The sequence below is a fragment of the Melopsittacus undulatus genome, chromosome 19 (assembly GCF_012275295.1).
Source record: "Melopsittacus undulatus isolate bMelUnd1 chromosome 19, bMelUnd1.mat.Z, whole genome shotgun sequence".
Taxonomy (NCBI): Eukaryota; Metazoa; Chordata; class Aves; order Psittaciformes; family Psittaculidae; genus Melopsittacus; species Melopsittacus undulatus.
This window is the reverse complement of record NC_047545.1, coordinates 1919857-1944697: the sequence shown is the minus strand read 5'-3', so window position 1 is coordinate 1944697 and position 24841 is coordinate 1919857. Positions and strand designations below refer to the sequence as shown.

General features: G+C 44.0%; 1 protein-coding gene across 1 annotated transcript; it reads left to right on the top strand.

Moving 5' to 3' along the window:
* The first annotated feature begins 476 nt into the window (after window positions 1–476).
* Window positions 477–23129, top strand: ARHGEF18 (Rho/Rac guanine nucleotide exchange factor 18). Its single transcript, XM_031054607.2, has 19 exons — window positions 477–874; window positions 1651–1763; window positions 1888–2028; window positions 2471–2721; window positions 3395–3520; window positions 5154–5271; window positions 5676–5924; window positions 6738–6814; window positions 8961–9139; window positions 9541–9632; window positions 9929–10117; window positions 10775–10912; window positions 11491–11612; window positions 12036–12092; window positions 12760–12807; window positions 13362–13829; window positions 15939–16266; window positions 17984–18106; window positions 18196–23129. Exons 1-19 carry the CDS (start codon window positions 492–494, stop codon window positions 18354–18356), a joined length of 3363 nt encoding a protein of 1120 aa, XP_030910467.1. The 5' UTR covers window positions 477–491; the 3' UTR covers window positions 18357–23129.
* The last annotated feature ends 1712 nt before the right edge of the window (window positions 23130–24841 follow it).

The following is a 24841-nucleotide window of genomic DNA, read 5'->3' as shown; positions in this document are numbered from 1 at the left end:
CTTCCATGTATTGTGTAAGAGTGATTAAAATTTCAAATACCTTTCCAGTTCACAGTCTGTCTAGGTTTTAAAAAGCATTAAAAAGCTGCAGTATTACAATTAAATTGAGCTCTGGTATCTGTTATGTGCAGCGTGTGTGTGCCTGCAGATAGAAATCACTGTCAGGCAGTAAGCATTGCAAGGGACTTGTGGTTTTGATGTGAGCTCAGGTTTTTCTTGTTTGCCATGAAATATTCTGTGCCCTTATACGGTAGGGTGTGAATAATTGTGTGTAGGTTCTGGTGTTTTACTAAAGGAGAAGATACTTTGCAATTTCCACACTAAATGGGCACAGTAGGGACCAATTTCCTGCACTTCAGACCTGCTGATTTAGCCAATACAGTAAGTTAAGTGGCAGCTTTACATTTCTAGAAGGATCACAGGTAGTATAAAACCAGTGCATCTCTGGGGCCACTTTAGTGTGCCAAGTCTGAGGGCAGCCAGGAGTGAGCATGGGGAATACAAATTCAAAAAGCAGCGGCAGGAGCAATCCGATCCCAGCTCATCCCGAGCTCTCTTTCTGTGGTTCCTTTTCAAGAAAATGGAATGAGAATGTTTTCCTGGACAACGAGCTCTTGACATCCAAGATCCTGTCTGTGCTCCGGCCGCACTCGGAGCGGGGTTTGAGAGCAGGAGAGCTGCAGTGTACGCCTCATTTCCTGAGTACCAATTCCATTTTTGCCTCTTTAGCCACTTCTTTGAAGGAGCAGCCCCGGAGCCTTCTCCTGGGACCTGATGGCACCCCGGTCCTATCGCGGAATCTCGGCATGACTATCGCCCAAAGAGGGAATTCTCACTCTTCACTGAATACTGCTGGAGCTGTCAATAGGTTTGGGTGAGTAAACTGCTTCTCTTTGAATTCATCAGCGTCTGCTGTTGTCGTGTCCCCAGCCCCAGTGTAAAAAGAAAACCAATTGCGGAGCTAAAGCAGGAATTCATGTTGGTTTTTTAGCTCAAAAGAGATTTATTGAGATTTTAATTCATTGCCCTTAACGGTAAGCATTGTTATTTAAATCACCTTGTCTTTAGTCCCCCTGTACTATATCACAAAAGAGGCCGTGTAAAATGGGGCACAATTGGGGTGTCTCTGCCTCGATTAGGGCTTTCATGGGTATATTTGTCTTCAGACTTGATGCATTTCAGTAATCTGAGGTCAGTTATTCTAGGTTGTACTAGTCCTGACTAGTGTAGGAGACAGCAGTGGCTGCAATTGCAGGATACCTTGATTAAAATAGTAGCTCTCTGCTGGTTTAAATAGTTGTTTACTCTTTATGTGCCACAGTTAAGCTCAGTGCAAAAGCCCTTTGTACTCTGAAGTGGCTGTGGCTTGTCACCAGGTGATAGCTTCTCAAAATGTCATACCTGAAGTTGCATACTTGCTCATGCTGCTTCGATTAAAACTGCAATACTTCAGTGATGGACTTGCTACATGGATTTGACTGTTTAAGTTGGAGTGCAATGCTAACTTTGTATCTCTTTAAGTTAATTGCACTGGAGTTTAGGAAAGATGTTAAAGTGGTTGAATTTGGGGTTTTTTGTTTTTCTTTGCCAAGCAACTTAAATGTTCATATTCTGGTTTGATCCCTTGGTCTAATTTCTTTGGCCATTTAGACTGATTTCAGGAGACATGGATGAAGGGGATTCAGGCTTTATAAAATTTAAGCAGACTTCAGATGACGTTGTCTCGCTTGCACCTTCAACAGCAGACACCATTTTTCTGGAAGGTATGGGATTTCTGTGCTTTTCAGTCTGAAAACAGCACTGAGATGCTTTTGTGAATGATGGTAATGAGGGATGTGGTGGGAAGCAATTTAATAATAACTGAAACTGAATGTGCTTTTGGTCTAGATGCCTATTCTGTATCCCTCCGAAGTGAAATAGAAACAGATGCTCATGAGTTTGAGGCAGAGTCTTGGAGTGTTGCAGTGGAACAGTCTTATGCAAAAAGGCAAAGGCCAGACGTTAAGAACAGGCAAGATGTCATTTATGGTAAGACTATTTGTTATTATTGTGACTTTTTCATAGTGCCACTGTTTTGAAACAAAGCAGACATCCTTTGTATTGGCTCCCATTTTGACTTGTGATTGAAAACTAGAGTGAAGATTTTCAAGTCTGTTACCTGTCTCAGTGTACATGAGTCCTCCTATTAATGATTTTAGTTGTCAGCATGCCTATGTAAGCAGCTAACCCCAGCTACACAACTAGGGAAGAGCTCACCTGCAACTGGGGGATGCCGTTAAATAAGTAGGGTCATTCCCTGTTTGGAGGGGAGATGATCAGAGCCAATTTGAGAGCTTCACATCAGTAATGCAAAGACTGGTAAAGAAGGAGGTACAAAAGGTGATGGCTTTCAGAGCCTGCTCTGTTCTGTCTCACTTGTCACTGCACAGCATATAAATGACTTTTGATTTGTGTATTTCTCCTTGCTCAGAACTAATGCAGACTGAAATGCACCATGTTAGGACACTGAAAATAATGCTGAAGGTATACTCCAGAGCCATGAGAGAGGAGCTGCAGTTCCCAAATGCAGTTATCAACAAGCTCTTCCCCTGTGTGGATGAGCTCCTGGAGATGCATGGACAGTTTCTGCTCCAGTTGAAGGAGAGACGGAAGGAATCCTTGGAAGAAGGCAGTGACCGAAATTATCTAATCCAGAACATTGGAGACCTCTTGGTAAAACAGGTGTGGATTAAATTCTACCAATATTAAACTTCTAACTAGACTAAAGTTATGTAAGGATTGATTTAATAATTTGTTTGACGTTATCTTCCCAGTGTAATGTGTAAGCATGATTCCCAGGAGCATTTCTGGTCACAAATAATATGAAATGATCATTAAATGTTCTTTGTTCATGTGCATATGCATGTTGTGGGATATGCAGCTGGTTTTAAGTCTGTTCCAAAAGGAACATGACATGTTCCTGGTGTCCATCCCAAACATGGCTCTCCTGCATTTAATGCCAAACTTCTAGGTTCTGACATTTTGAAAATGCAGTGAAGATCCTTTGAACTCATTACAGCTTTAGTACCCATTCTGGTACAGAGTGGATGCAACTTCCTTCCTGTATCGTGACCATTGTTTCCCCTTCACCATTTATTCCTCAGTCTTTTTAAGTGCAGAGGCCCAGAAATCCTTATAAACTCTTGTAATGACACCTGTCATATTTGGTTATCTTGTGGTATTCCAAGCTCTCAGATGTCACACTGCATAAATCTCCCATTTCTGGTACAGAAGAAATTGAAATACTGAATAAACACCTTAAAAATCACTTGCCATAAACCAGTGTTCAACCTTAATCTTGCAGTGGAGGTAGGTTTACTCTTAAGGATTCATGTCTTTTATTCTTTCCGATTAGTTTTCAGGTGAAAATGGGGAGAGAATGAAGGAAAAATACGGTGTGTTCTGTTCTGGACACAATGAAGCTGTTAGTCACTATAAAGACCTGCTTCAGAGCAATAAGAAGTTCCAAACCTTAATAAAGGTAAATAACAACCAGAAGTCTCCCATTCTGACTGTGCAAAATATACCTGACCATTTTAGATCTTATTTTGTACTTGAAGATCCCTCCAGTTTGAATGCACCTTTTTAGAGGCAGATTCTCATTAGTTGGTAGCTTCCTGTATTTTAGATCTTTTGAGCTGTTTGGATTCAACACCACCATTAGCAGGTGTGACCTTTGAGGCAGGCTCTCAGGAGCACACAGAGCTTGGGAACAGAGTATGTATGTAGACCTTAAAGCTCATCCAGTTCCTACCCCTGCCATGGGCAGGGACACCTTCCACTAGAGCAGGTTGGTCCAAGCCCCTGTGTCCAACCTGGCCTTGAGCACTGCCAGGGATGGGGCAGCCACAGCTTCTCTGGGCACCCTGTGCCAGCGCCTCAGCACCCTCACAGGGAAGAGCTTCTGCCTAAGAGCTCATCTCAGTCTCCCCTCTCTTGGGCAGGTTCAAGCCATTCCCCTTGGCCTGTCCCTACAGGCCCTTGTCAGAAAGTCCCTCTCCAGGTTTCTTGTAGGCCACCTTCAGGTATCTGTGGCTCTGTCACTGACTGCCCTGCTGTGTGGCCATCTTTGTAAATTGGCTTGATAATAAATTCAGTCAATGATAAATGCTGTTAATGACCAATGGAAAAACCAGGTACTCTGAGTCAAGTTTTGCCCACTACATCATCTTTCCAAACCCAGAAAATTGGCTCCAGGGTGGTTTGTTTGTGTGCTGTACAGTGTAATTAATAGGAATGTGCAATTAATAGGAAGGGCTGAAGAGACACAGCCAAAGTAGAAGCCTGTAACCTGAGCTGCAGATGTCATTGCACAGTCTTAAGTATTCACATTTTCCAGCCCTCAGTAAGTGACACCATGTGAACGTTCCAATGTAGCACTATACTTACAGCTCTTAACTAGGAGTCATTAAAAGGGAGAACCCTTTACTTTCAAGGAACTAAGTAAGTAACCAGAGTCTTAAAATATATAGCCACAGTCCTTGTAAAGAGAGATCTTAGTATTGTATTCTACTGCCAGGATTGTGCTGGACCTGGAGCCAGACTGACTAGCAGCATCCTGATGCCTTACAGTCTTCCCTTTCTAAACAGAGCTGTGGTACTGTAGAGGAGCCTACTGGTGAACATGGGGTCAAAGAAGCACTTAATTTAGTCATAGAATCACAGAACAGTTAGGGTTGGAAAGGGCCTTAAGATCATAGAGTTCCAACCCCCCTGACATGGGCAGGTCATGGGCATGGTCATTATTGACCTCATTTGGCTGTTAGGTGTGTTTGGTCTAGTTTCAAAGCTCTAGTACTTTCCTATGTATTTAAGAACTGATGCTATTATAAAAGGCAATCAGAAAATAGTTCAGATCTGGAACTTTCTCTGCTTGGCTCCAGATTTAGTTAACAGTAGTTGAAAATAACACCCAAAATATTTTCCAGTAATAAAAGCAAATGTTTTTTAACATTATCAGGAGTTTTGCTTTAGTAAAAGAGTGCAGCTGATTTGGTGATGCTCTGCCTCGTCATACCAAAGTGTTCTGAGACAGAAAACATGGGAATGGTGAGGCGAGGGAGTTAGAAGAGCAATATATGCAATGGATGTGATGAGTCTGTCTTGTTTCCTAGAAAATTGGGAACTCTTCCATTGTGAGGAGACTTGGTGTTCAGGAGTGTATCCTTCTGGTAACCCAGCGCCTCACCAAATACCCTGTCTTGGTGGAACGCATTATTCAGAATACAGAAGGTAGGTGTAATCTTTCCTGGAAGCCTCACAGCTGTCTGCTGATCCTCCTTCTCCTGTGTTTCACATGTTCTTTCCTCAGACAAGGAGGGACAGGATGGTACTGCCTATTCCTGCTTTCTCACACTGAAGATGCTGTTCTAGATGCAGATCCAGATCAGTGTCGCCTCATCAAGCGCTGATTTTAAGTCTGAAACCACAAAACCATAGCAGCTTAAGTCTGTCAGTTCATTACAGATGTAGAGCTTTAGGATATTTTGTCTTTTACTTCATTTTTAAACAAGCTGTTAGGAAATAACTGTTAGATGCTCAGTATGGAACCTTCACATTAAAATATGTTTAGCTGCTCGTATTGTACATTCTAGAGTTAAAAATGTGACCCACTGACTGCTACTCCTTTCTCTTAGCTGGAACTAGAGATTACGAAGAGCTGACCCAGGCCCTTAGTTTAATTAAGGACACAATCACTCATGTAGATGCCACAGTAAATGAGTGTGAGAAGGGGCAGCGACTTAAAGAGATTATGCATAAAATGGAGCTAAAATCGTCAGGGAAATGCAAGAATGGGCTTTTCTTCCGGAAGGATGACATGGGACAGAGGCGGCTGCTGCTGGATGGGATGCTGTACTGGAAAGCTGCATCAGGGAGACTCAAAGGTAAAGGGCCAGGAAGGGGGAAAACACAACAGAGAAACAAGCTTTTTATCTATGGGTTTCTTTTATGTATATATATTTTTTTTAGTAACTGTTTATTACTGATCGATGGAGTATAAAATGACAATAACCTGCTCGTTTAATAGGATATTGGAGGAAATAGCACTTGTTCTATTCTTGGCTTGTCCAATAAGCATCTCTATAATGGTGCATGATAAGTTCCTTATGCTGTTTCCTTATTATCTGTCTGATCTGCTTTCCAATTCAAGAGGGAGGTCTTTAGATAGATGACAAAGCTTTGAGTCATACTGACTTGGTCTCCTGTGGAAAGGCATTATTAGCTCTGCTTCACAGCCCCATGACACCTTCATTCTGCATAATGTCTGTTTTGCCAGAAAATCAAACCAGTGTCCACCAGTGCATATTCTAACAGCTTCATTGCTCAGGTGTTCAAGAAGAAGCTTCAGTGGCACATAAAATGCAGCCAAGAGTAGGTGATGCTGCGGAGGGCTGCAGTTCTAGAAGAATCTGCAGTTAAGGGAGACACGTTCCCTTGTGAGTGTTCCTATCAATGTGTAGGATGCCTCTGTAGGTGTTCTCAAGCTTTAAATCAAGCTATTTGTATTGTGCTGGTTCTGCATGACTGCAGCCTGTCTGTGGACAACCCACCTGAGAGGAAGTAGCAGACCCACTCTTGCAGATGCTGATGTGCTCTTCCCTGACCCACAGGCACTCGAAGTTAGGTAGTTTTTGAGTCTGGACCTATGTTTCTGATTTAAAATCTGCCTTTTTTTCCCCTCTCTGTTGTTACTGTAGATATTCTGGCAGTCCTGTTAACTGATGTATTGTTGCTCTTACAAGAAAAGGACCAAAAATACACATTTGCATCAGTGGTAGGTATTGTTCTCCTTATTTAATACATTCACTTAGAGTATTTATGAAAGTGACTGTAATCGTGCAGGAAACAGAGATATTAGATGCTTGTTATGGGGGCGTTCAGAAGGAAAATTAAGTATTAAACCAGCCAGCTCTTATAGAATCACTTTTTGGGAAGCATTTCTGGTACTTGTTGAATCCCTCACACTGTCTCTTAGTGCTATTCCATCAGCCAGCTCCAGCCTCCACATCTCCTGTGGTTTTCTGGTGCCCTGAGCCTGTTTTGAGGTTCACTGCTTCTCCTCTTGTGCTGTGACTTTCCCTTTTACTGAACTGTGTCATGTATGTTAAACATACTAGATCTGTGCTTTGAAAGGCACCTGCAAATGAGGTCTGCTTCTGTTTGCTAATGTGCAGGGAAAGAATCTTCCATTTCAGTGAGGGATGTGGTAAGGTCACAGCAGGCTAAGATTTACTGGGGGCAAAGAACTTTCCTGAAGTAGATGGAGTCAGCACTAAATGCAGATGTAATTACTGCAGCACTCGAGACCACTCAGTGGATTCACTTGCTTTTCTAGGGCATTTCCACAGGTATCCTCAGAGCAGTAAATGGTGTACGTTTTGTCCTGATCTGCTTCGGTTATGGCTGTAATAGAACCAGTAACAGAGAAACTATTTTATGTAATTGTTTTCTTGGATATATGTTTTTTTTCCAAGACATCAGCATTAGAGCTGAATTCTAATGGCAAAAGCTACTTTGGTGGCCCCAGGGCTGTAAAAGCAACTGCTTTTCAAATTACCCTTCTTCTAATGCACAGAATGGGGATACTTTCACAGATCAGGATGGCTGGAAGTCGTTTCCTCTTGAGCAGCATTAGGTGAATCTTTGACCAGTAGTTCTCTTTATGGCATTGAGTCTGATAGACTAATTCTGTTTTCCAAATTCACCTGAGGTATGAGCAGAAGAGCAAGTTCACAGAGGAGAAGAAACATGTTGTTAATGTAGTGTCTTCACCATCATGGCTGTTATAGCTTACACTGAGGCTAAAGCATTGTTCCTAAGAAATAAGAGCACACATACATGTTCTTAGGCAGGGTAGGTGCTTGACTGCAGGGTCGTGCCCTGGCTTATATATATCATTCAGCTGCTTATGACAGTCCCCAAAAGCTGATCTCTGCTGCTGGTGGGGTTTTTTCCCCTCCAGTAACATGCTGTACAGTTATAGACTGATCAGGTTTTTGCATCTTCGTATATACAGAGTTCATTTGAAATGTAGATACCACTTCTCTGTAGATAAATCAAACGAGGGGAGCACGTGGATCTGCTCAGTGATTCTGTTTTTCCATTGACCTCTGTTGATGGCTTGAATTGCAGTACAGCTGCTCAGAGGCGTTGGCAAAACCGACCCTTCCTGATGTCTGTGCCACAGCTCGGTTTTCTTCCCGTCACTATTTTATGCTGCAATGGTGCAGCAGTTACAAAGAGCTAGTTTCTTCTGGGGAGGATCTTTCTAGGCTTCATATATTGGCTCTATGAAGCATAGGTAGGTTTTCAGTGACTAATATCCCTCCTGTAAATCTGTTTTCATTGCAGAAGACAGCTAATCCAGTTAATCCTTAGCTATACAGCATGCTATCTGTCACCTTGTTTTATTATCCACAGGGCCTGACAGCAAGCTGTAACACCCCTGTGTTATGATTTTATTTCCTTTGTAGCTAACTCAGAACTTCTGTCACTTCCTCATGTTCTCTTCCTTCCCCTCACACACGTCATTTTTGTTTCCTTTTTCAAATGTTGGGTTTGTCTCCTTTTGAGCAACTTTGTTGAGCCTGTTCTTGACTTATGGGACCCAGGGAACCCTCAGGTGTTTAAACTGATACCCGCTTTGATATTCAGTCAGGTGCCAAGACTGAGTATGGAAATGGTCTTTCTTCATTTCATGTTTTCATCTATGATTGATGAGAAAAAAATGACAACGTCAGAAGTGTCACAACAGTGACATTGCAGTGTTGTGATGTGTGGCTCTGGTGGCCCTGTAGAAGCAGGAAGATCGGGGAGCTGGGAAGCACAAACCCTAAAGAGCATATACTTGTTGCATATACATTTACATATATACATATATATGCATATACAGTTGCAGTAAACTCTCTTTTGTTTCACAGGACTCTAAACCGCCGGTTATCTCGTTGCAAAAGTTAATTGTAAGAGAGGTAGCCAATGAGGAGAAGGCCATGTTCTTAATCAGTGCTTCCTTAAAAGGACCAGAAATGTATGAAATCCACACAAGCTCAAAAGAGGAGAGGAATTCCTGGATGGCACACATCCGCAGAGCTGTCGAAAGGTAAGATCATCATTTCATGAGAGGATAAGAGAGCAGGAGGGTTGGAGTTCTGGCTTGTTTGTCTTCACAGCTCTCATAGATGTAAATTGATTGCAGGAATCCATCTGACTGCCCCTCAGCTTCCTCTGTAAGACTGAAACATGCAATTTGCTTTTGTGTTCCCTGGGCAGAAGCCAGTCATAAAGATGCAAAGAACCAGCCACAGTCTTTATTCTGCTTTTCCTGAAAAATAAACACAAAATGTCACTGATGCCAAATGTAACAGGGCTTTGGATAAGGGAGTTAGGTTTGACATGCAAGATAAATTACACCCTAGGCAGAACCTTGAAGGTGAATCCTGAAATGGTTTTAGGTTATCTCATGTGCAAATCAAACATCTCCCTGTTTCCTCCCTTGTACAGCTGTCCTGATGAAGAAGGAGGAACGTTTAATGAACCTGAAGCAGAGAGGAGGCTGGCTGAAGCAAGAGCTGCCAAGTTAAAAGATTTTCAAGGTAATGACTTAGTTATATATTCTCTAAACTGCTTCTCAGCATCATTTGTGATTGATGACCATCTCACTCCTTTATCACACGGTGTGATCAAGTTTCTCCTTCAGAAGTCTTTCAAGGCAGCGCAAGATTATAGAAACAGTTAAATAAATCAGGCTTTGTATGCTCCATGAGATTTCACCTTAACTTTTAATTATATCTCAGCATTTGATGCCTTGACCATAAAATAAATAATAATGTCCCCAACTGAACGCTGTGTTCTCACAGTGATTAGGAACTGAGTTTGTTTCTTCCTTCAGAGCGTTTGAACATGAAAGATGACCTGATTATGCAAAGTCTAACTGAGAAGCAACAGATATATCTCGAAATGTCTGAAATGATTGGGTTTGAAGACCATTCCCAAGGATCTCGAGCTAGGTTACTGCTTCGGGGGGATAGCCCAGAAAATCTGCAAGGAGAGGCAATTTTGAAGTCAGCTGTGACAGAAGGTAAATGCAATGTGGGAATGAGCATGTATTCACTCGGGTGCAGAGGTGGGGATAAGCACATAGGGTCCAAGTCCTGAAAATCACCCTGTATGAACATAATACTTCTATATAACACTCTTCAGAGTTCCTTATTCACAGAACCAATGTGCACTAGGTAAAATGCACCTGTGTGTTTAGGTAGAGGATGTTCTCCACCGTTTGGGTATTTGTAGGGATCAGCCAGTGGAGTCTGTTCAGATGGGTAACTGAGTGCTCTAATAATACAGCAGTTCTGAAATATTATATGACAGTTAGATATTAAACCAGCCTATCTAAAGGTAGTATCTTTAGACAAAAAATAAGCACAAATATAACTTTTATTGTGGAAAACAAACCAAAACAAAAATTTAAAAGAAAGAAAAGAAAACCCAAACACTCAAGACTTGATAATCCCAACTTGCAATTAAGGAAGAGGTCATCTTTATATAGGCAATACAAAGAGCCTGTCGTAAAGACCTAGTCACAAAGGAAAATTCATCTGTACTGCAAGAAAACTCTCAAACTGCCTGATCTTTTCATGTACTTGATGGATTAAATGTGTTTTAACCTGTTAGCATGATGCACTTGCCTGACTGTGTAGACATGGCTATTTACATGAGGTGTTCTCCTCTTTTCCAGCTGAAAATCTCCAGAACCTTATCTTCACTCACTTAGGCAGTGGATCCTGTCAGCCTGAGGATGGCTCTGGGTCAGGACTCCCCAGGAGAGCAGAGACCTTTGGAGGATATGACAGTAGTCCCTCAATCTCAACTAAAAGTAAGAAAGGGACCATTTGGCATTCTGCTGTTTCTTAGCCTTTCCTGGGTTATTCTGTACAGAAAATGAGATAAGAACAATGAATTAAGTGAGACCCTGATATAAGGAAGCTTCAGCAGGCTCTAAAAGAAAAGAGTACATTTCCAGCATGTGGCATTAGCATGTTATGTCTTTTACTTCTAATACCAACACCAGGGAGCAGAGTAGGGCTCTCAGTGTGTGCCCAGGTCATTACCTTCATCCATGCTCCCCAAATACCACAGTTCCACACAAATTTTAGTTTTGTTTAAAAACACCCCAAAACAACTGGGAAGTGTGAATTCAGCTGCCTGCTTTTATTGTTGAATCAGGAGAGTTTTTCCACTTCCTTTTGTATCTGTGCCGTCACTAAAGTGATACTTTGGGTGGAAATGTGTGTGACTATTGTTTGCTCTTCCCCTTTGAGCATGGAGCAGCCATGCAGTTGTGTATTGTTTATAACATCAAAGTCACCTTTGTTTTCTGCTTGCTTTGGTCTGCAGTGAGTTTTCAGAGGCATTGTGCTGGTGTAGGTTACTTCTATTTCACTCTCCTTTCAGGTGGTAATTTTAGGAAGAACAGTGGCGGTGACCAGAGGCAGTGGGACTGGAGAGGCCCTGCAGTAAGCTCAGATGTGCAACTCCATGACCTCCCTTCTGATGCAGAAGAAGCATCTCAAACTGTACGTTGGGCTTACGCATGATTTAATTGTGTTTCCTTATGATGTTCTTCATAATAGTGGTGCAAACCAAATCTTTTATCAAAGTTAAAAGTGATGCTAAGCTGGTAGGGCTGGCCTGTAACAGAGTCAGATTACTATTAAGGGTGTTTTGTGGGGCTAGTTGACAGCTTAGCACTTGAGAGGCATGATAATTTGGTTTTATATTTGTTCATTTAGTGCTGTACCATTAATGCTTTAATCACCATGCGTCGGTTCCAGCCTGGCCTCTGATTTAAGTGTTCTTGTTACATGTCCTTCAGTGCATGGAGGCAACTTCTGCTTAGCAGTAAACCTGTTCCCTCATGAGGTGAACCCTTCCAACTTGTTCTGGCAGTGCTACCAAAGCCCAACAAGTGCCTCAGATACTGTTTTTGTCTTTTTTAGAGTGATGTAACAAGGCTGGATGACAGCAGTGGCTTTCAGCCCACCATAGAGTCTCAGGTACGTTACTTCTACTATGAGGAAATGGCAAATAGCTGTAGTATAATAATGGCATGCAAAACCAAACCAACCAAACACCACCAAACAGCTCAGTATTTTTAGTGTCTGTGGAACCACAAGTGCATTAACAGCCTGTACCTTATGACTCTAACGCATTATGAATGCAGAGATAAAACTCCTGTTAGAAAACAAGGATGGGTTCTGGGTATGTAGCCAGGCGTTTCTAAGAGCTGGCCAACTACTTTTCCTGCATCCTTGGAGAGATTGCATAATCTCAGCTCACTGACAAAACATGCCCCTGAATCTCCCACGAGTGCTGTACCTGTGTAGTGATTCAATGCTGGAGTATGAGAGGAAGTGATCATTAAATAGCTCATGTGAAGACAACTGGTGATGAAGATTGCTCCCTGGAATGTCAGGGAGATCTGTAGGGTGCTGATTCACACCTGTGTAAGGACTGATATGCTGCAATTCATTGTGCTGGCATATTGCTCTCTTGGCTGTTACTGTGTTAGAGAACTCTTGGAGCCATGCTTCCAATTGTGTGGGGTTTTGTACAGATACTGTTGATTATGATCACTGTAAAAAGAAGTCTTATGCATCAAACCAGAGCTCTGTTCAAGTGTCTGATGTCCTTTTTCCTTCCCCTGCTTCTCCTTTTCTTCAGCTTGTCCAAAGGATACAAACACTGTTACAGCTGCTCTTCAGTCTTCAGGTAAATCACTATTTACTATCCAAGAGGTTTGTTAGATATTATTGTCATCAAATTTATGCAGGTGTGGAGAGGAACTACCTTAAAAATATCCCCTAAAGCTAAAGTGAGGTGCAGAATTTAATCAAGAAAACACACTCTGTGTCTGGTGTCTTGAAGGAAGTGTAAGCTCTGTTGTCTTAGGTAATTGTTTCCTTCTTCTTGCTCACTTAAAGGCAATTCTTTTGCTACTCTGAGCTCCACCTGCTCTTTTCCTCTTTTTTGAATACACACACGTATGTATGTCTTGTTTTTACTGTAATCAGCAGTATTTTGACTGATTAGATTCAAAGTACTAATTCTCAGTGCAGAGATGTTAATTTTGACATAAGCATAACTTATTTGCTTAGCCTCTTTGACATCATGTCGATCCCAGTGGGCTGTGCAAGTTGGAAGTTAGATCTGCTCCTAAAAACAAAAGTCTCTGTGATTGAATCTGGTAGAAGGTGTTGCCTTTTGTTCAGCTGTGCATGTGTTCTGAACCCATGTACCTTACACTGAACTCATCTCCCCTTCAGGCAGTGATATCTCAGCAGGACAGCTACATTGAGATGCAGCGAGCCACCATGGTAGACAGGGAGAAGCAGTATCGGCTGCAGTCTACACGAGGCAACCTCCTGCTAGAGCAGGAGAAGCAGCGGAACTTTGAAAAGCAGAGGGAAGAGCTGATGAATGTACAGAAGCTTCAGAGCCAGCTGAAGCTGGAGCAGCAGCGCCTGGAACGGGAGAGGAGTCGGCAGCAGAGGGAGTTTGAAAGCAAAGAAGCTCGGCTGCAGGAAAGTGAAGAGGGGACTCGGCAGCTGAGGGAGAAGGTGAATCAGGAGAGGGAAGAGCTCGAGAGGCTGCGAGAGGCTTATCAGCATGACCTCGAGAGACTGCGGGAAGCTCAGAGGGCAGTTGAGAAGGAGAAGGAGCGTCTAGATCAGCAAAGGAAGCTGAAGAAGCAGAACACGGTGTCAGGCACGTTCTCCCCAGACATGGGACAGGTGAGGAGTTGGTTTTCTTGGAGTTTTGTTCCTGGTAACCTGCTTACTTCTGAATGAAGTTTGTCCCTTCTTGCAGCACTAAGCCATGTTTGCTTTTAAATAGAATCGTAGAATAGTTAGGGTTGGAAAGGACCTTAAGATCATATAGCTTCAACACCCCTGCCATTGGCAGGGAGACCACACACTAAACCATGTCACCCAAGGCTCTGTCCAACCTGGCCTTGAACACTGGCAGGTATGGAACATTCACAACTTCCTTGGGCAACCTGTTGCAACACCTCACCACCCTCACCATAAGGAACTTCTTCCTTATATCGAACCTGAACTTCTCCTGTTTCAGTTTGAACCCATCACCCCTTGTCCTATCACTGCAGTCCTTAATCAAGAGTCACTCTCCAGCATCCTTATAGGCCCTCTTCAGATACTAGAAGTTCCTCTGAGGTCTCCATGCAGTTTCTCTTCTCCAGAAGAGAAGCTTCCATCCTCGTGGTCTCTTGTGGACTTGCTCCAACAGCTCCATGTCCTTCTTACGTTGAGGATACCAGAGCTCCACACAGTGCTGCAAATGGGGTCTCACAAGAGCAGAGGGGCAGGATCACCTCCTTCAACTTGTTGATCATGCTTCTTTTGGTGCAGCCCAACACACGGTTGGTTTCTGTGCTGCGTGCACACTGAAGCCAGCTCATGTTCAGTTTCTCATCAACCCAAGTTTCAACATGTTTATGTTCAGTTTCAACACCCCCAAGTCCTTCTTCTTAGTCTGCTCTGAGTCTCTTCTCTGCCCAACCTGTAGTTGTGCCTGGGATTGCCCTGACCCAGGTCCAAGACCTTGCACTTGGCTTGGTTAAACTCCGTAAGGCTGGCATTGGCCACCTCTCAAGTGTGTCCCTCTGGATCCCATCCCTTCCCTCCAGCGTATCAACCGAACCACACAGCTTGGTGTCATCAGCAAACTTGATGAGGGCACACTCAATCCCACTGTCCATGGCACTGGCAAAGATGTTGAACAAGATCAGTCCCAACACTGACCCCTGAGGGACAGAGTTCCATACTTTCTAGCCTGTCACTGACATAAACAGCAACTCCGCCTCCCCGTCTGCCTGGCCTGTCTTTCCTAAAGAGCCTATAACCTTCCATTCCAACACTCCAATCATAAGAGCCATCCCACCATGTTTCTGTGATGCCAGTGATATCATATCCCTGTAGCCATGCACACATCTCTAATTCCTCTTGTTTATTCCCCATACTATTGGTATTTGTATAGAGGCATCTGAGCTGACCTCCAAATAAAGGTGGCTCATTAGCTGGAGCAACTGAAATAGCTCTGCATTGCTCCAAGCACTTATGCTGGCAACTGACTGGGAGCATTGGGATGGATTGATGCCCCTCTCCCCAAAACATCTAGTTTAAAGCTGCTTTAACCACCATGGCAACTTTCCTACCAAAGCAGCTCTTCCCTTTCCTTGCCAGACCAGCTCCAGCAGTTGGGCTTCTTGAACCATCATCTGAAACAGCTGGTGATGGCTTCTGCCAGGGGGCTCGGAACTTGGCAGCTCCCCAGTGTCTGTGAAATTCCACCCAGACATCTGGTAATGGGATTATGTTGGGTTTTTTTAAAGACAGAAACAGAAAAGAAGTCAGTTTAGAACGTGGCTGACCAAAGATTTTCTTTTAGACATGGGAACCACTCTATTGCAGGCAAGTGATTGCAGAAGGTCTGCTCCACTGATAGCATTTTGTACAGTTACTTTCTAAAACCATTTCTTGGCTTTCAAAATGTGGATTTTGGACTTGTCTGAAATTGGTTCATTTGTTACTGTTTGAAAGTCCTGCTTTCTCTCCATTCCGTCACCACCTAGTGCAGGCTGCTCTTGCATTCCTTTGTGCAATATTTAAGCAGTCTGGAGCTGCTGGGGTTCTTTTCAGTGTTCAAGGACTTACAGTCATGCTCTTCCTTCTGTTTGCCAGCAGGTTATAGGCTTTGTCTAACCTGTTGTATTGTTCACTAGAAAGCACTTAATGCTCTCAGGACTGAGGGCTGTCCCTCATTGTCGAATCTGAGAGGGTGAAAATACCTGTTTGACTTAGAATGTCTTTTTTCTCATGTAGAACCAGTTGCTAAGTCATTCCGTTAGCTTCAATGGAGAAGGGGTGGAAGCATCTGCACCCGCCTTCAAAACCTCTGTGAGAGTGAGCGTCTCTGGGATGGATTACCTGGAACGGCCGGACTTGGTTCGCAGGGACAGCACCACGCTGGAGAATCGCCCTGTTCTTGCACTGAAGAATGAAGTGCCAATACATCTCCTGAGTGCAACTAACCAGATCCAGAAACCAGCTGCAGTCCAGCAGCAGATTCCTACCAAGCTGGCCACTTTTACCAAAGGAAGCAAGGAGAAAGGTGGGAAGAACAAAGCATCTCATAGGACAGACAGTTCAGGTAAGTGTATTTGAGCACGCGTCTGATCTCTGCCAGCATCCCAGGGAGATGGAGCACTGCAGTGTAAACCTCTGGCTACTCATGTGGCACCCAAACATGAATGTACTACACATTGTTAATGTCCTTACTGCAGTAAGTAGGCTCTTAAAATCCTTAAGAGTAAGGAGTTGCATGTGTAAATCCTTAGGAGTTACATGTGTATGCTATTGAAATTGGAAATACAGCCCAGTGGTGTAATGCTGAAAATGGAGTTCCTGTAATCCAGCAGGACAGAATGATGGTGAGCAGTTATAAACCCAGATGCAAACTTTCCTTGCTTAACTGTAGTGTTAAAAGAGCAAAACAAAAAGAGAAAGCTTGTTGTGCATGAGTGAAATGTTCTAACCTTTCTCACTCTCTGTCCGGAGTTGTAATGACACTGAATGCAGTGCCTTTCTTAGTGCCTGTCAGCCATTAAATACATATGTCCAGGCCAGAACTGAGGTCCTGTGCATGTTGTAGAGTTGAAAGGGGCTAATTTTGTCACAAATAGAAGCAAGCAAAAATCCAGTTACCAGGTCGTAATGAATTTTCTGCAGCTAACCACTAGGTACTAAAGCAGTGATCTTTGCCAATGACAGACCCAGTAAAAACCACTTTTTCTGTACCACTTTAAATAACCTTACTGGCAGCATAGGAGAATGACCTGGAATTTTAAGTTACAAACTTGTCTTTTTAGTTTTGTGTAGGGTTCAGCCTTGGCAGGCTTACACTTGGGCCTACACTGCTAAAGTGACTCAGTTCCAAGCTTGTCCAGGGAGGGGAGGGGGAAAAGTCATTTGCACATTGCACATCTGTGTCTGTCCTGCCTCAAGTTTAGTACAATTGCAAACTTGCTCATGTTTTTGCACATAAATGAAGCCTAATAACCTCTTACCTTGAATACCAAATGCTGGTAAATGGGAAAATAAAGCTCTAATACCACATCTCCCCGAGTTTATTTTTAATAGCTCTTACCTAATGATCTCTGCAGTGGAAATGCACTTAATGGTGTTTTTCTGTAATTTATATGAAAGGTATAAAACACAAATACATTGGTCTCTGTTCTCTCCTGAGCATTAGTGGGATGCATGCTTGTTATGCCTGTATGTAGATCTTAGAATAAAATGGAACAAGACTTTCTGTACCAGAGGCAAAATACTGGGTATTGAATTTGGGTTTTGTGACTTGTGAGGAATGTGTAGTGAGAAGAGGGGTTCTTTGGATCCAGAGGAACTGTTTCATAAATGGCTTTTATTGTTGAAATGAAGAAACTGAGAGGCCGTAATGCCAGCATCAATGTACTCTGCTGCTGAGCAGCTGTGAGACAGATGGGGAGCAGCGACAACAGTTCATCACACTTCTGCATGTTGAAAGTAGCACAAATAGCCATTGTAATTTGCATGCTAGGGACAAAGGGCCTTTTTTCCTCTGCTGGGCTTTATAATACTAAGTTTTAAATCTGGGGTTGCTAGTAACTGAATTACAAGTCCTCAAGGAAGAGGAGAGCAAAAATGCTTGTTGTCTATCCAGCGAAAGAGAAAATGTAAGTAACTTGTAACAGGAGCACCAACTCTTTATGATAGAGCAGCTTCCTTGGATACATGAAGGTATCACTCCAGTGGGCCCTAGCATGGACTAGTGGGACTTGTGAAGTGCTGCTAGCCTCAAATGCTAACTTGTAAAATGTTTTCTGTAGCATCCACTGATCAGAAGCAGCTGCTTCCCCCCAGGCTTGTTGGACGAGATGAGGGTGTCCTGAGAGGCAGACGGTCAGCAAGTCCAGTCCTCCCGAGCAGCCAGGCCACTGCATTGCAGCCAGGTATGCCCTGACCAACTTCCATGTCCATGAAGTGCATTGGGCTCTCTGGGCAGTGTCATGACTGTGTCTTCTTCCACTTTTTCCTACAGAATTTTATGGCCCTACAGATGCTCAGCCAGAAGCACTTTCATCTGCCTCAGCAAACCTCTTCAAGCCCAATAACGTTCCTGTTCAGACCCTGGTGACCTCTCAGCCAAGTCTGTTAAACGTGCAAGATGATACCAGCAAAGAAGATGTAATTTTCTTCTAATACTTTCCATTTAAAGATTGATCTTCTGACATAACTGTTTCAAGAACTCAGGCCCCAGCGTGCACCGTGACAGAGACCTGACATGGATGTCTTTTCATCCCTACCCCGTTACTACTAGCGAGGACCAGACCAGGATTACTGTTCTACTTTGTTGGCTTCTCTGCCAGCAGCTCAGAAAGAGGGCACAGTAGTAATAATTGGCTTTTAAATTCTCCAAACATGGAAATGTATTGACACATGGCATGGGTGTATAAATTTCAGAGCCTATTAAAACACTGACATGTATTGTAGCATGCTCTTTTTGGAGAATGTACACTCTTTGTGGGCACCATCTTGTAAATTGTTAAGAGTTGATGTTGAACCACCCAGATTTTATGTAAAAAGTTTTAACTGTTGGCCCCAAAATGGCTGCAGATGTTTAAATGTGTTTTCCACAGGTTCATGGTCAGTAATGGGTTATGGTAATGGTGTGTTGGTAACTAGTTGACTAACCAAGCCAGCCTCCTTACAGCCAGGCATGACCCACATGGTGATCCCACTCAGAGGAGTGAGACTGGTGTGTCTGTTCCTTTAGTGTATTCAATGGAGCATGTGCTCAGTGGCCAGGTACAGTGGAAGAGAGAAGGTAAGCTTCTAAACAGAGTCTTCAAGGGTCAGGAGCTCCACCTGCTTGTGGATGAGAAGGGTTGGATGTGTGAGAATGTACAACAGTAATGAAGAGTTGGACTAAATGCACATTTCACTGGCCATGAGCTTGCACTGGGGCACCTGTCTCCTTGGAGACACTGGGAGAGAGCAGCACAGGCTCCCAAGCAGAAGTCCTGAGCTGATTCAGAATGAACTTAGAGACTTGGATTTTGTTCTTTGCTGAAGACATGGACAAGAAGTGGTCGAATGCAGTAATTTATTGTCTTGTTTAATCCTGAGGTTTCTGCATCTTTTGTCTGTTAACTTGTTGGGACTTTACTCCAAGTACTAGAAGATATCAAAGCTGCTGTTACTGCAGAGACTTCTCTGCAGCCCTGTGTCAGGAGTGAAGGGAATGACAATGGTTTGGGTTAAAAACATAAAAAATCAAAATTAAAAAGAGAAAAAAAATAAAAACAAAGAAACCAACTCTCAGCTAAACCTGTGTTGGTTTAGCTGCTTCCAGCTAAACCAGCTTTGATACCTCTTGTTAAGTGGGTCAGTTCTTAATCGTGGAATGAATGGTGAGGACATTCTGTTCTGCTCAGAAGGCATTTCATTTACCTTTGTAGTAATTTGCACAGTCATTTTGTTGTATTACTTCACTCTGTATCTCAGTTCTTCATTACGTGCATCACCTAAGGATGTGTATGCCAGTGTACGTTGGATGTGACTGGTCAGATACATTGTGCATGGGAGAGATTCTTTAGGGGGGTATGATTACAGAATTAAAGAAATGGTAGCTCAGAGCTTAAATCTGGGGTTAATGCTTTTTAGAACGTGATTGATAATGGGTTTTGTCCTATGCTGAATGTTGGTTTAAAGTGGTTTTCAGCAGCAGTGGAGGGAATGCTGGTCAGTTCTCCATCCTGTGGAATGGCAATGGGTCAGTCTCCTCAAATCATTGATGATGTCTCGGTTGTGATGTTAAAAATGTTCTTTAAGGCTGTAACTTCGTTTTGTTTGAGAGTTGAAAAATGATCTCAGTAGTTACAGGGCAATAACACTGTACATTGTCAGCAGAAAATGGAGTTTACCTTCAAGTGATGATCATTTCAGTTATTGTCTTCAGGAAAGAAACTGAAAAATCCAAATGTAGTGGTCGGCATGAGAGGAGAAAGAGAAGCAACGAGATCTTCAATCAGTCTTAGGGAACAAGCACTCCCTGCTGTAACTCTTCTTGGGCTTAAGGGTCTTCTCCTTCGCTGAGTGATACTGGTATACATATGAAGCAGTGCCACTGAGTTCAGTGGGAGGAAACTCCAAACCCTCTGACTTGTTACCAGGCTGGTGATACTGCCCAGCTCTGAAACTGGACACACTTCACTGTGATACCAAAGGGAAATCCTCAGCATTGTACAATGTACACTGACTATCTGCCTGGATTTGCAGCCAACAGTATGGGGAGTGTTGTGATCTTTGCATTGCTGTGATACGATGTTGATGATGGTTAGAACATAGTTCTACCCTATATTCATTTCTAGAATCATAGAATCAACTGGGTTGGAAAAAGACCTTGAAGATCATCAAGGCCAAGCAGTAAAAGTCCATTCCTAAAATCTAAGCTGGAATGGAGGGAAATTCTTCTTAAAATTAATGTTAACTTCTTGTCAAGCCAGTGTGTGAGCTCCAGCAGCTCTATATAGTCTATATATAGGACTGGCTCCAGGCATCTCTGATCCCACCTCATTTCTCCTGTAAGCATGCAGCAAAGAATGCACAGATTGTTCCCTCTGTGCTGTGGTTTGGGCCACTCCTAGTGAAAGCTCAATGCCTCCATTGCCTTAAATGACCAGGTTTTCAGGAGTTTTCGCCTAAAGCTGAGTTGCAGCAGTGGAATAAACCAGCTCCACCAAAGAGGGATGTCACTGATTGGGTATTTGAAACTGATTTAATGTTAGTCCTGCCTGCCCTAAAGTTTGGGAGTGAGTGTTCTGTGGACTGAAGGGGTTGTTTGGCTGCTTCCTTCTGTGCAGTGGGTGGTCAGCTGCTGAACAGTGATATCTAGGAAGTGATGTCTGCAGTGAGGGCTCATTCCTCTTAATGCTTTGCCATAAACGTAACTCTTTCAGTGCTCACTGTCAGAGTTATGGACCCAGGGCTGTTACAGGCTGGGCTGTTGCTTCAGCACCCCAGAAGCTCCTTGGAATATGGGTCTTCAGTGTGTAACTGAGAAGTTACCTGAAAAGTCATCTGTCCTCAACACACATGGCTGGCTGCAGCTGGGTCAAAGTCAGTGAAGTGCCATAGGAGGTATGCACGTGGCTTCCCCTTTGGTACCATACCCAGCCTGGAGAAGGCTTTAGAATTAGCAAATGCTGAGATCATGTCATTGATGCTGTGATATCAGATTGCTAGTGCAGAGCTTACCATAGCAGAGTGTGGTAAAATGGTTTCTCTAAAGCTGATGGAAACACATGGAAGTTTAATCTTTAAATGAATAATGGGTCATCTCTTCTGCAGAACTGAGTTGGTGAAGTTCCTGCATCACTGCAGATGAGTGAACCAGTCTTGGGCTCTTGTCTTCAAATCTCATTCCTAGGAAAAGAACTCTTGAAGCCAATGAGTTTGCAGAATCCTGCTGTGTCCTGAGCTAAGTAACCTGCTGCTGCTCCCAAGTCGTAGCCTTCCCATCTGACTTCTTGATTACTTCAGATACAAGGTTCCTTTCAAGCACTATCTGAGGATGAGACAGATTCTGTGCCTCCCAGGTGCCTTTTGGCTCCTGCTGAGCTGGGGTGTGGAGGAAATGACAGTGAGCTTTGAACTGCTTTGTGTCACAGCCTTAAACCTCTGGTCACGTTTGTCATTTAATGTGGTAGTGTTGCAATGTAGAGGCTGTTCCTGTGGGTCTGACTTTCACTCTGCTGTAAAGGAGGCTTCCTCTTTCCCTCCCCATCTGGAATATGGGCATTGAGTATTTGAGGCTGAGGATGCCTCCATGCTCACCCTGTGTGCATTGTAAATGCTTTCCTAGTTTTTCCCTGTGGATTGTCGTCGTGGCATGTCCCACAGCTTGCCATCACTTACCATGTCCCAGTGTGAGGCAGAAGCAGTGGTATTTCACACGATGCTTGCTCACAAGGTAGTAGCATTCCTGCAGATAGGAGTCCTTCCATATGATTTGCAGGCAGTTTTGTCGTTCTGAGTAGTAGGTGATCCTGCATCCATGCAACTTGGTGTTTGTCATTTGCATTTACAATGAGAGTCGAAACTTATGCTAGGAAAGGGTTAAAATCCATGTTTCCTTTCCCTTTTACTTTGTACTCTGCAGAATAGGAGCTGAGGCTCCATGGTGCTGCTCAGTGGAGTCCCTTGTGTGTTGTGCCCCTGTGCAAGGAAACTTGGAGCATTTTGTTGTCTTCCCCAGCACTTCTTGCATGTACAAGGAAAAGCAAACAGGTTACACATGTGCTACCCTTGCTGAAGAGGCGAAAGCAAAGCCTTTTCCCTGCTCTCGAGGCCAGACCCAACATCTGTACCCACTGGTGGCTCCATTGGTCATCACCCATCGGTTCATCAAATGATGCTCTGGTTCAGAACATTGGTGCCATGTTTATAAATCAGTTTTTGTATAGTTTTGTACTGAAAGCAATTGGAGCACTTTAGGAAAGTTCAGTTCAAATCCCCTTTCTCTCTGTACCTGGAATCTCTCATGTCGGCATTAACTGCATCTCACTCGGAGCTGTGAACTCTTGATGCTCTTTCGTCTTAGGTCTGGTTTCTAGGCCCACCTTGCACTGTAAAGATTTAATAACTAATCTTGGTCCGTGGTTAAATTGACCATTTTGTTGGGGAAGTGTTTGGTTTTTGGGTTGTTTTCTTTGGTAGGGTGTAAACAGTGTAAATAATTCCTGTTGATACTGCAGCAGCCACATCTTTGTAGGCTTGACTTCATTTGTAAGGTCTGGTTCAGTGTTCCTGTTCTGTTGAATTGTGCACTCATGATGAATTGTACACTTGATCTTAGCACACCAAATGAGGGTTTTTATTATGACGATCGCAATGTTTCTCCCCTGAAGGATTTCAGAGCTGCAATAGGACTGAAACCAACTTCTAGCAATAAAAAAGACCATTGAAAACCGACTGCCTCTCTCTGTGTATATTGCTTGTTGTACTATTAGGACCAAAGAGCAGAGCAGCAACCACTTCTCATGTGCTTCTCATTTTCTACCCTGCACAGAAAGAAGGGGCCAGATGAATGAAGCTCCTGATGGGTGTCCAGAGGAGAGGAGGGAGCACAGGAGGTGCCAAGTGGAGGATATGAATAGCTGTGGCAATGCCAGCCAGGTAAGCTCACCTTGGGAAAGACTCAGCTGCTCCCAGAGTGTCTGAACTCAGCACAAGAGTGAAGGAACCCAACAGGCTGCTTACATTAGCATGTGGGTACTTTGCATGGTGCCAGGCTCAGACGTGCCTGGCTCTGTCCCAGCCGCTATCGGCTCCCATTTGGAACAAGGCAAACATAAATAGAAACCTTCTCCCTGGTGCTGGTGCCAGTTTGGCAGCGCTGGCTCCCAGCCCCATCCCAGTGCCTCCGGCTGGCGTGGTGCTTCCCAGCTCCACAGTCAGCACGTTCTGCTTCCTGGGCAGATCCCCACTTGTGCCCAAAGGCAGGAACCTCATCCTAGAGCTACAACAGAGGCACAACTGAGGGGAGAAGGGGAGAGCTGCGACTTGGAGCAGTGCTCTCCAAGGAAGAGGTGTGATGCTGAGCAGTGGAATCCTGCTCCATGGCACTGAGCTGGTTTTGGTGCCTATGGTGCAGTGTGCCAGGCACTTGGCACAGTGATGCATCCTTGTGTTGAGCAAAGCATCTTTGGAGGCCCTGTGTTCTTTGGGTACCGGAGGCAGTCAGATGCAAGCCTGCGTTCTTAGTCTCCAGAGTATGGGTGACATCTGGGTGCAGCATCAACTGGAGCTCACTTGGGAACACACAAGTTTTCCCAGCATTTGTAAATAATCCCAAACTTCAGGCACACCAATGTTGAAAATACAGTGTAATGATGGGAAGGAACAGGCTGATGCGGGTGCAGTTTGGATGTGTTCGTGTCAGCTTCTATCTGGTTCTGCCCTTCTCCATTCGCTGGGAACGGAGCAGCCCCTGGAGGTCCCTATCTCTGTGCCTTGGCAGAGGGGGGTTGGAACTTGATGATCTTAAGGTCCTTTCCAACCCTAACTACTCTATGGGTCTATGATCTGTGGGGTGAGCAGTTTCGTGTCCACATCTAAACGCTTGTCAGCAGCAGCAATGGAATCCGAGTGATTTCCTTTGGGACAGCAGAGAGGGACAGGCCGGGACTGAACTTCTTCCATAGCAGTGAGTTCAGTATTCCAACTGCACTGTGTGGAAGCCATAGGAATCAGGATGAGGGAGATCCAGGGTTAACGTGGCCACAGGGCATCCCTGCAGCACTGGTTCCCAATGGGAGCTGCCCAGAGCTCAGCAGGGGCAGGATTTGCATCTCTTAGGTGCTGCTGCAGCCCCGGGTGTTCAAAGGCCTGGGGGTGTTTCTGTGTTAGCCTCCCCTGTCACTGATAACGCTGTTGCTGGCTGGGAGATGCATTCCCCGGTGTTCACAAGCAGGGTGTGATTCCAGGACGGTGCCTTCAGAGCCTGTAACTTGCTCCTACCGGTATCCCGGCAGCTCCGCCCTGCCTTGTCTGGCTTTACGATCTGGAGCTAATGAACCTGAAACCCAAACCACTTTCTATGGGGATGAGTCATTGTGAGGCCATAGGCAAGGACCGGCTTTATGCTAAACCTCCCTCTTTCATGTGGCTGAGACGAGGCTGAT

Coding starts and splice junctions, on each gene's coding strand:
- ARHGEF18 (XM_031054607.2), top strand. CDS start 492: ATGGGGAATACAAATTCAAAAAGCAGCGGCAGGAGCAATCCGATCCCA. Junction 1,764..1,887: donor AGACACCATTTTTCTGGAAG/GTATGGGATTTC, acceptor CTTTTGGTCTAG/ATGCCTATTCTGTATCCCTC. Junction 12,093..12,759: donor AGCCCACCATAGAGTCTCAG/GTACGTTACTTC, acceptor CCTTTTCTTCAG/CTTGTCCAAAGGATACAAAC.